The sequence below is a fragment of the Sceloporus occidentalis genome, unplaced genomic scaffold (genome assembly GCF_023333645.1).
Source record: "Sceloporus occidentalis isolate IW3139 unplaced genomic scaffold, rSceOcc1.0.p SCAF_4, whole genome shotgun sequence".
NCBI classification, from domain to species: Eukaryota; Metazoa; Chordata; class Lepidosauria; order Squamata; family Phrynosomatidae; genus Sceloporus; species Sceloporus occidentalis.
The window spans coordinates 87609963-87622174 of record NW_028316984.1 but is presented as its reverse complement, the minus strand read 5'-3'; the positions used below and the strand labels follow the sequence as shown (position 1 = coordinate 87622174).

Genomic DNA, 12212 nt, shown 5'->3' with positions numbered 1-12212 from the left:
CTAGAAGAGCTCCCTGGCTGTCTAAATGTACCTCTTCCTAAACTGGCAAGCCTAGGATTCCATAGGATGTTGCCATGGTGGTTAAAGTGGAATCATATTGCTATAACCATGCAGTACAAAAGGGCCTTAAAGGTGGCTCAGCCCTCAACTGGCTGTTGAAGGCGGATGACCCTAGGGGTGTGTATGTGTATGGTTCATGGCTGGTACTGTTTTGGCTACATAAGCAACATTCATGGTAGAACATTAGAAATATACCCCTCAGCAGATGTGGCTGATTGACCCCTTAGGAATTCATATAGGGGCTACATTATAAGCCTTTACATTTTAAATCTGTATTTCCCCCCTCTCTATAGCAGTATCCAGACCGGAGCTTTGCGCCAGCCTGGATACATGCTAGGGTTGCCTTGGGGCATCCTTTCCAGATGCCCCACAATCCTAGCACATACCTGCGGTGTTGTAATGGCAGCGCCACCTCCGTTTTGGAGCTCCTTTTGCAGTTTGTGTCACTGGCGCAGGCTTTACATGCCTGCGCCAGTGACACAAAAGACCAAGGGGCTGAGCGGCCCCTTTTTCTGCCTCCCCACCACTGTTGGGGTGTCCTTGGGGCATGGAGCCCCAAGGACACCCCTTTCCAGGCTGCGAGGAAGTGGTGTTTTGCCACTTCCCCGAGGCCAAGAAAAGCAGCGGATTGGGGCCTCTGGGACCGCCGCTGTGGCAGCTCAGGCCCAGATCCGTCAGGGAAAGGGGCAGGCACATTTTGCCCATTTTTGTACAGTGTGCCCACGTTACAGTGTGTCCATGGGGAGCGCGCAGGGCGCAAGGGGCAGCACATCCCATTCAAATGAATGGGGCGCACACCCATGGTGCCCCACATGCTTTCACACCACCGCACATGAACCCCATTCAAATGAATGGGGCTTGAGCATAGTCGGAATTCGCCTTACGTGGGGGGGGGGGGGTCCAGAATGGATCCTCCACGTAAGGCAAGGGCCCACTGTATTCTGAATCGTTTATAAAACTTGATTATAAACATCTATATAATTTTGTTTCATTTATGGGTTTTGTACTTAAATTGTATGGCATTCACATGGTACCTGTACAGTATTTTATTCATATTTTAGATTATATTTAGCTTTTCTAATTTCTATAGAACTTCTATAGAATTTTTATAGCATGTTTTATCTGCTTTTGTGTCATTTGGCCTAAGGGCTAATCAATAAACATTGACTGATTATTACAAGCCTTTACAAAATTATGTTTGTGTAAACAATGAGATTACCTCTAGACTGTATAAATGTATGGAAAATATAGTTTATGCTATGGATTCCTGGGATTTGTAGTTTGTTTTTGGCATTAGAGCTCTCTGACTAACAAGGCTAAATAGCTCACAAAACTTCAGATCCTAGAATTCTACAGCATTGAGCTGTAACAGTTAAAGTGATGTCAAACTGCATTAATACTGCAGTGCAGATGCATCCTGAAATGATTTCTTCAGTGATAATATAAAATTCAGTTTGGCTTGTTGTTGATGATGCAATGTTAACATCACAGATCACTTACTCAGAGTCCACCTGAGCCAATGGAAGCAAATGTCAGTGTTTTGGAACATGAAAACATCATGTCCATCAGGGTGGACAATCTGTCACCTCAGCTGTTTTTGGACTACAATTCCCATTAGCTGTTATGACTGCCTATGCTGGCTGGAGGTAATAAGCATCAAAGTCTGGAAATAGCTAGAGGGCTGTATGCACATACTCCTGATTTCCAATAATGTAAGAAGCGCATCCAGACCTTTTACTACATTTTTAGCATTGGAAGTCCTTTTTTTGATTAGTCAAATATAACAGATAAATTCTCAACTTGTTTGGTTGTGTTTGACTGAGGAAACCATATGGGAAATGTAAATTCATGTACTGTATGTGTGTGTGTGTGTGCATGAAAAGTTATTTAATAATTAAGACTCAACCCGCTTTTATATTCAACAGCTATGATTTTATTGAACAGTAGACACTAAAAAAATAGGCAAATTGGGCAACTGAACTCCAATGAAATGTGAGGTTAGGCACTATGTTTGTTGCCTGGCAAATTCCTCTGGATTCCAGCTATTGTATCACCAATTTTGTCATATGCCACAGACCTAAGAATTCACACATTAAATCTAAACACATAAAAAAATGACAGCCTTTATATACAGGGGTTCCTAACTTGTGCTCTGAGGAGCCCTTAGTGTGCACTTTCCAGGTGCTTTGTGGCAGCTCCAGGAAAATGAAAGAAAAACTGAATGAAATTAAAGAATAAGAATATATTCTTATATATACTCCTAAATACCATTAACTTGTAAGACATAAGGTAGGCCTCTTAGGGGCTCCGCCATAGAAATAAGGGCTCCATGAGTCAAACCCCTGCTTTATAATGCGCTCAGATGCTAGATTAAAAATAGTATAAAAACTATCTGTAATCTGAGATGGTGCAGTCTCAGAAGGCTGTTCCTGGATGTTTTATGAAGATTTGAATTGGCTCTCAGAAACACAGATTTCATCAAATCAGTCAGCTTAAACTAAAGCGTGTTGCTCTCACCATCTATTAAGGATGCAGGAGAGGAGGTGGGTAAATTTGGGCCTCTGGCTCTAGACCATATACAACTTTAATTTTTTTTTAATGGACATGTCCTCTCTTTTTAAGTCTGTTATATCCTTGCAGCATCATTCACAATCCACACATTATTTAACTGCCATTGTTACAAAACAAAATATGAAGCAGTCTGGTTCTTCTTGTAGCTATAGCTATTTCCCCTTTCATGTTTTTCCTTTTCACTCACACCACATTTCTAACCCTGTTACTTTCTTACACACTTTCCATGTTGCTGATTTTTTTTTTTTTTTTTTGGTAACACAATTTATATACGCCTTTTGCTACTTAGATATCATCTGGAAAATTTCTAAGATAATAGCAAAGAAAACAAAAGTCAGTTCATTCTCTTTTTCATTCATGTAACTAATTGTTGTTCTTCATGAAAAGAAATTAAGAGATATACTTCCACACTGGTTTGCCAGGGAGACAGAGGATGGATGATTTTTCCACTCAGGCACATAATTTACTTCTGTGCAAAAACATCCTAAATTGCCCATAATACCAGTGCTGAGTTGGCAACTACATCTCAACTGAAACTGGCTCATTATAAATCCATCTGACAGCTTGGATTTCCTACCTTGCTGAAGGAAGCCCACACATATTAGCTCAACTGTATAGATAAGTCTTTCTCAAGTGTCATATAGGCCTGAGACAGACGAGCGGGAAGCAGAGTGCTGGTGCTAATTCTAGGGTTCGAGAGCATGCACCAACCGCGAGCTCCCGAACTCTAGCACGTAACAGCGGCGCCATGATGACGGCCTCCTGTCCACAAGGAGGCTGCCATCATGACATAAGCGATGTGCAAAATATAGATGTTGCTGCACATCACTTACATCACTGATGCATCACAGTGCGCCAATGGCATATTTGTGACGTCCACCATGTGGACTCAAAAGAACCTGGTTTTTCTGGGTTCTTTTTGGTGCGGAGGGATGCCGCACAGTTTGGCCTCTGCGACGTTCCTCGGGAACAAAAATGGGTGGCTCCAGCCTCATAGTCAGAAAGATAAGCTCAATATATTGATTTCAACACCTAGCAAAGGATTTTGGTTCATTCCAACATCACAGGCTATACAAATCCATTTCCATTTTATTGAATTTCCCCTGGAACACAGCCTTCTTCAAGACTTTAAAATTAGAGGAATCAGAGGCAGATACTTTGTTCGAACTGAGAAAATTCACCTACTCATCCAAAATAAATATAGTTTTCACACTATGTAGCTAAGCATACTTTATGCAAATTTTCTGGAAAACAAATCTTAAGGAAACAGATGGGTTTGGGGACTGTAACTGCATTGAGACTAGTTAGAGCTGCAAATCCCACTGAAAAGTGAACACATGATGTTCTGTACTTAAAGCCGGAATGACTACATTTGAATATACCCAATAACAGTGTGCACCGTACCGAAGAATTGGTGTTTTGATCTCCTGGGAGGAGAGGAATGTTGCCTTCCAACAACAGCAATGAAACAGAACACTCAGAATATCTCCCAAATACAAAAGCTACATTTATTTCAGTTAGTGAATTTTTGGTGTGTTTATCCCCCATGAACAAGAATGGTTTCCATAAAAGTAGCCACTGGACTTATCTTTGTCAAAGGAGGAAGATAAATCTTTGCCCCAAACTGGAAAAAGCCCTTTTCAGTACTTAAGTTGTTCTTCAGGACTCACAGTATTTTCATTGGAAATAATTGCCCTCTATAGCTGCACACTGGCCTCTAGTTCTGTTGATTGTCCGAGTAACATTGTTCCTTGTTCAAAATCAGAGATGCTCCCTACTTGGTGCTCTCCAAGTGTTTTTCGTCTACACATTCCACCACCACTAACCAGCCTTGGGTGATGAGGGTTGTAGTCTGATATATCTGGGGTTCATGAAGTTCAACCAATCATGTTGTGGTTGGTGGGAGAATTCTAAGCAATGTTTACCTAGCAATCAGAAGATAAAAGTGCCATTTCCCAAAGATACCATCAGTGCAAAACATGACATTTTTATTTCAATAAAAAACTAAATCTTCCCCATAACTGATGAAAAAAGTCTACTGACTTCCAAAGGCTCAGTCCCCAACTTTCTGGGGCTATTCTGAGCCAAGGAAAAAGAAGACATTGGTGCAAGGTGGAAAATTAGTAGAAGGATGGCATAGAGCAAAACTAGGAAGAAAACTGCTGCATGTTATGACAGCCCCCCCCCCCCCCCAGAGTAAAGTTTGGAAAATCAAAGAAACTGAAAAAAATCAGCTCAAGTGAGCTCTCTAGTTGGAAGACTGTAAAGAAAATGTTACAGTACATTGTGTGTTCATGTGAGTGCACACTCACGTGTATGCACTAGAGCAGAGAAAATGAAATACATTCACAGAACCAGGAAGAAGGCATGACTCAGCCAATTAAGCATTTTTATGGGTCAATACTAAATTAAATGTATAAATCTCTCAAGTTTAAATCAACGGGACTTAAAAATTCTTAACTCTGGCTGAGTCATTCCCAGAGACATTAAGGCAATATGCAGTTGTGTTATCCACAGTGTCATGTTAATATTCTTCCTATACAATATTCCAAAAGTTTTGCAAAACATAAATGTTCCTGTTAATTTGGGAATCAGAGGTGCCAGAGGTTCCCAGATTCACAGCAGAAACAACGTTGAGCAAATGTGGACTGAAACATCCATTGTGGTAGCTACAGACATAGTGGCAAGTAAGATTTATATCATTTACAAAATAGTCAAGAGGCACCAAATAGGTATTAGGAGCAGATTCAACTGTGATTTGAATTAATAACATCTAGTCATGAAGGGCTAATTTAACATTTCACTTGGTGTGGACCAAAACAATATGTTTACTTTGATTTGAAATTAGTTATTAATATACCATATGCACTAAGTCAGATGTAAACATGAGGCCTGTGAACAATCAAGAAGGTTTCAGAACCTCTGTAAGACAGGTCTTATTCACATCTCTAACTCTTCTGATGCAGGAAACAAGTGGCTTTCCTGGAAGCATATTCACATGGCTATATTTATTCATTTATTTATTACATTCATAACCCATCTTTCCTTCAACAAACTCAGTATAGTATGGACTGTCTTACATCCTCACCAATTGTAGGAGGAAAGTTAGGTTGCATGGGCATCTAACTGAATAAGAATTTGAAACTAGCAGCAATTGTTTTAGCATTTTAACTACCCAGTGCATCCAGACTGCTTAAAGAACCCAGAAAGTTGCAAATTATGTTCCTTTACTTTCCAATTTTATTTTGAAGATCCATAAATGTTTAATTTTCTGTCAGCTCCCAGTATGATCCCAGTATGATCAGAGACTTTTTATATCACCTCTCCAGGTTGGTTTATTTTAACCCAACGTAAATTGGAAAGAGCAGGAACAAAATCTAGGACTGTTCAATTAGTTTGGGTGTGCCTGCTGGGGTAAGCTGGATAATTAAGATATGCAACATCAGAAGCAGTCCACGCTGGATGAGATCTCACTTTTAAAATTGGGAGGACTGAAAAAGCAATCCATTGGGGTAAAAATACTTCTTTAAACCATTTGATATCCCCCATTTATAATTGGACCAAGGAAGTATTTATTTCATGACACATAACTGAGTTGTGGCTATTGCTGCCTTTTACACACAAAATATCTACAGATCTCATGCCATAAAAAATCTGACCTAATCTGTATTTCATGTGTGCTAACCCTCTCACCTACAGCATTTTTTAAAATCATCTAGTTTGATGAACATGAAGAACATGATGGAGAACACAAAAGCCTGCATATTTATCCATGGCATTTTGGCTGGCCTTGTGCTAATTCGTATTACATCTCATTGTTTCTCTATTCTGCTTCAATTATTAAAAGTTAACATACACCATCTAAGGGGAACTGAAATATAACGGAGATTGCAATCCTGTGCAACCAAGACCTGGGGCAAAATCACACTGAACCTAGTGGAGTTTATTTCTATCAGGCATGTTTAGGATTTCATTAAAGAAAACCTCTGACAAACTCAACATGTAAAAACTTAGCAATACTCACAGAGGAAACTATCTAGATACCCACAAAAATCCAGCTAATGCATGATGGAGAGAGACAATAAAAGACACATCTCTCTCAGAGAGGACAGGAAAAGGCAAGTGTGGCAGCAGCATATTCCACACTTTGCCTACTGATTGGGAGTGTTACATTCATTCTCCCATGAAAGTTTGTGAACTGACAACTGAACACAATATAATGCTATCAAGCTGAAGAGTCCACATATTCTAGTACCGTGATGGTGAGCCTATGGCACGTGATGCCATTTGGCCCAGCACCTGGTGGAGAAAAGGTGGAACAGATGCACACAACTGTTCCTCCTTCACCCAGACCTTTCCCGGCCCCCAGCTGTCTCTCCAGAGGCAGCTGGAGGCTGGGAAAGGTGTGGAGAGGGGGAAGGAGGAACAAGTGCATGCCTGTTCCTTCTCCTCCCAGACCTTTCCTGGCCTCCAGCTGTCTCTCCAAGGTGTGGGGGTGAATTCCTACCTCGGAAGGAGGGCGGAAGTCTTGTCCCCGGCACTGGAAAACATTTGGTGCCAGAAAAACCTTTAAGTTGGGGCACTCGGCCCCAAAAAGGTTCACAATCACTGTTCTAGTACAATCATTCTGACCTTTCCATGATTTCAGCAAACTTTGTACCAAGTGTTTTCACAACATTGTTTTCTGAGCTGTCTATACTGTATCTAAGAAAAATGATAATGAAATATTCCTTAAACATCTATGGAATTTCATATCAGAAATAAAATCAGAGACAGATTGTTTTCAACAACATAAAGTAAAAACCTTTGAGCAGAAATGGCAAAGGGATGAAGCCATTACCTTTTAGAAAACACTCTAGGAGGAATGTGGTCAGATAAATGCAATGATTACAGCTCTGCCTGAAAAAAAGCTCCCTCATTTTTAGGCCAATTTAAAGATTTTTGAATTGATTGCAAGAGGCAAGCTTCCTAAAGAAATGAGCTCCAATCAGTTAGGAATAAATAAGAAATAAGTGTCCCCCCTTTCAGCCTGAAATCCAGCATCCAATTGGAGCTGCACAGCTTGTGTACTATGCAGACACCAGCCATTTATGTGCAGGATTCCCTATCCAGTTAGGGATACAGATGTGAAAGCCTGCTCCCACACATGCAACCCTTTGATGGATCAGAATGTCTGATTTGACTATTGCACAGATTTGTGCAGAGAACTAATACAGAAAAGGAAATGAACTGCACAAAACTCAATGCAAGGCAAGTACATGTAGTTTTGTTCAGGCAGTGAATGTTATCAGAGAGAGGGAGAAAATAAGAAGGAAGACACATAGCATCCTAGGGCTGTAAGCAAAGGAGTCAGACATACATTTGCTAATTGCAGTTGTGTCTTTCATTTCTCCTTTGGGGAAAGAGAGTGAAGAATTCCCCTAGGAAATTTTCTAATGGGTATCATGGGTGACACTAACTAGTTTTTAGACAGCCAGCATAGTGTAGTGGTTTGAATGTTGGACTAAGACTCTGGAGACCAGAATTCAAGTCCACACTTGGCCATGAAAATCCACTGGGTGATTTTGGCCAAATCACACACTCTCAGCCTTAGGGGAAAGCAAAAGCAAACTTCTTCTGAAGAAATCTTGCCAAGAAAACTTTGTGATAAGTTTGCCTTAGGGATGCCATAAGTTGGAAATAATGTGTTGTGGCTTTTTAAAAACATCTAATTATAGTTTTTATTGTCTCAATTGTGAGCCCCTTAAGAAGGATTTGTAAAACGGGGGTTTCAAGTGTTTCACATTACATTTCCTACTCTTTATTCCAGCATTAAAGGGAAAATAATTTAAGATTTTTTAAAAGAAGCCAGTTGTGCTCCTTTTACTGTTTGCATTTCAAACCAATACCTGGAAGCTGGACAGTGTTGTTATTGTTTTAAATCTCTGTGTAAACCATGTGCCTGAGACCAAGATGGGAAAGTAGTCAGAATAGGAACAAGGGGATAGCTCTATATATGTGCACTTTCATTCCCCAGTTTGTCTTACTGAAAACTCCCTCCAACTTATTGGGCCAATTTTCAGCCATCATGTCTTAGGAACTGTGTTTTCCATTCATCCTCTACAGGTAATACTCAAAATAGCTGAAACAATATCTGATTTTAAACAGGTCCCCTGAACCCACCCCATCATCAGTGGAAACTCTTCAAACTGCAAACACAGATACTGACTGAAATTGGACAATAAGAACACATGTCACTCCCCCAGCCCCCTCCCCTCTACCAACACCTTCCCCCTTGTCTTTGAAATCCAGCTTCATTTATGGAGATAGGCATCCAACCAGAGTTCTCCAGATTTCTTTAGGGACCTACAGAGGAAGAAGAAAGGCATGAAATTCCAGTGTGATCACGGCTTCTAAGCTAGAAAATTCACTTCCAGGTCTCATCCGTTTTGGACACTTCATTGGCTCACTGTTTGAGACTAGTTGATTTGGCTTGAGTGATACCTTTAGGAGGTAGTTCTAATGTGTCATAAAAGCCCACTTAAAGGCCTATAAGATGACTTGGTATCAGGCAATGAATAAGTTTTTTGAAGTCGAAGGCTTTCATTGCATATCCTCCTACCCCGAGGAGGCCATCAATAACAGAACAATACACAGATTAACATGGGAATCACTCCTTCTCACCCAGGGTCACACAGTGTGTGTGTGTGTGTGTGTGTGTGTGTGTGTGTGGGCGCACGCACACACACACACACACTCTCTCTCTCTTCCAGGTTAGCATTCTCTGAAGATGCCAGCCACAGATGCTGGTGAAACGTCAGGAATAAACTCTTATAGAACAGGGGCACATAGCCTGAAAAACCCACAAAAAATAAGTTTTTTCTTTTCTCACTTTATAATACTTGACATTCCTTTCATTTATCTATTTCTTCACCATATTTGTATTTTTTCCTGCTACCAAGAAATTCAGAGTAGGACACATAGTATCATCCTGTTGTTTCCTCATCCTAATAACCCTGCAATCTAGGTTGGTTTAATAGTTATCAAGCTGAATGGCAGCTGTGTTTTTAAACAGACAGGTACTATAAAGCAAACAGGTTGTATGCAGTACACAAATATTTTTAATTTTGGGCCATCTGAATCTTATACACACTGCTCTGTTAAGTGTATGCACCAGTTTTTGATGTGAGCAGAATGGTCCATCATGTAGCTGTACATATACTTAATATGTTATCTTTTCTTTGCAAAACAATAGTGAGAGAAAGATTCCATTTTGGGCATACAGAAGCGCTGCCCACATTGCAAATCAAAGTGTATATGTAGCCAATGACATTTGGACCATCGCCTTTCTCCATCTCATAAAGAGGAGTCCCCAAGCCTATCAGTGTTTGGCCAATCATTTGTCTTCAATGCACTTTCTTGGGTGAAGGAACAAAAACTTTGGTGGGCGGAATATGGCTTACAGGTCTTCTGACATATTTTTAGAATCGTTAGAATGAGGTGAGGAACCTCAAGTCCTAGGACTGAATCTGGCTCTCTTGGGTTCCCCAGGTAGCAATGGTCCCTTCTAATGGCACCATTGTTGGGTGGTTTCCCAAATTTGTATGGGTTTACAAATGTTGTGTGGGTTTTCTTAAGGTTTAGCTACTGGCTTTATGAGCTTTAAGCAACAATGTACAATTCTGCTATTTTTGGTCCCATCCATTTGCCTTTGGTCATGTCTTCCCACAGAATTTTCAGTGAAACAGAACTTGGCTGTTGGGCTAAAGGAAGTTTCCCACCCTTGGCACTAGATGATTTCACGAGCACATTGCCAATCCCCACCAAGCTTCTTACCCAACAATATCTGAGAATGCCTTTAGAAGAGGCTTTTCTTCATAAGGGACGTCATACTTGGCGCAAAGTGACTTCACCAGTGGCGCTATCTTGTAGTAGTTGTGGCGTGGCATTGTAGGAAACAAACTTAAAAGAAAAAAGAAACCAGCAGGAATAGAAGATCAAATAAATTCACTTCACTCCTTTCCATTTTTGCTTAAAGGAATAAGGGCTGCCCTGTAGCAGCACCAGCCTAAATACCCTAAAAGCACCACATTCCATCGGATCTTGGAAAGCAAAGCTGGGTCAGGCCTGGTTAGATCAGAATACTAAGTATTGTAGGACATATTTCAGAGGAAAGAAATGGCAATTCCATATCTGAGTATTCCTTGTCTCAGAAAACCCTATGCAATTCATGCAGTCATCATAAGTCAGCAGGTAACTTGAAGGTATGTACACATACAAAACAGCAGCAAATTAAAATAGCAGAATCCTGAGGTGGTAGAATGGAAGAAAGAGGATGACTTAAATGGTCCCCCCAGTAAAGAAGTAATAAGTTGATTCCTCTTAGTAGAAGAGGAGTGTGATGGGATAGAATTCTGATGTGTTAGTTATTGGGGGGAGTTCCCATGAAGAAACATTCAAAATTTGAATTTCCAGAATCCATCACCCATTGCACTCTATGGAATGTATGCATGCTTATATGGCTAAGAGAAAGTTGTATAGTTAGAACAGACTATACAGTGCTGAAATAGTAGCATTATGTTTGGTACAAATGTCTTCTGTTTTGTTTTAAAATAGCCCACAGTACAACATGATATGGGTGATTTTACCATACTGTAATTTTATGTGGTGTTGTTGTTCATTGCCTTGGGCACACAACATGAGAAAGTGGGACAGAAATAACATGAACAACTTGTTCTTTCATTTTTAGTAGTTTCCCTTCCCTAAAAGATTACTATCTCTGAATTTATCATGTGGCAACATTCTTTCATATCCAAATATTGCATACTTACTGGTGCTCTATTTGAAAGTTCAGGTGTCCACTGAACCAATCATTGAAAAAAGACGGTTCAACATTGCAGGTAGCCGCCAACTGCAAAAGAAAAGTGCACAAAACAATGAACCTTCATGAAGTCCAGAATTGGACAATAATGAAATGGACTTTGCAAGTTTTGCTTTTTGAGAATCTTCAGTTGTAATCCCACATTATGCAACGTACTACTCAAACAGCCCAATTTTATCTGCTCAGAATAAATCCTAGTGAATTCTAGGGGGCTTATTCCCAGATAAGGAGATTTGGGGTTGCAGCCTAAAGTTGCACTCTAAAGAAGTCTTTCAGATATGTGCACAGGCTTTCATGCATTCACCACATTTCAACAATTGTATAAGACTAGAAAAGTTTACCTGAGCGCTGAGCCAGTCTCTGTGCTTCTCATAGTCAATTTCCATAGGAATATGATTCATCTGTGTGACCCAAACAAACCAATGACTTTCCAAAAACCTTTGTTAAAAAACAGAAAAGACACACAAACATACTTAGATTCAATCTCATAAATCTGGACTCATTAAACAATAATAATGGGCATGAAAATAGTTAGTGGAGTGGAATTGTGGCCTTTGTGCTCTATTAGAGCAATTAACGTAAAATCCCTGTTTCAACTAAATTCCAGTGATGTCTTCACTTCAGTCTCCCCCATTCTATACACACAAATCCCTTAGCTGTATTTTTAACCTTTTACACCAGAAAACATATTTAGCAGTGTGTCTTTATATGTCATAAACAT

General features: G+C 40.1%; 1 protein-coding gene across 2 annotated transcripts in view; it reads right to left on the bottom strand.

Annotated features, from left to right (window-relative positions):
- Positions 1-1976: 1976 nt before the first annotated feature.
- LOC149314269 (acyl-CoA 6-desaturase-like) overlaps positions 1977-12212 on the bottom strand; it is a 51339-nt gene continuing 41103 nt past the window's right edge. For both annotated transcript variants that reach the window (XM_089520764.1, XM_089520765.1), the window contains 4 exons: positions 11833-11929; positions 11442-11521; positions 10447-10572; positions 1977-8976 (listed from right to left, as the gene is read on the bottom strand). In XM_089520764.1, coding sequence (XP_089376890.1) covers positions 8925-8976; positions 10447-10572; positions 11442-11521; positions 11833-11929 — 355 coding nt within the window. In that variant the 3' untranslated portion in view covers positions 1977-8924. The remainder of the gene's footprint in view (positions 8977-10446; positions 10573-11441; positions 11522-11832; positions 11930-12212) is intronic.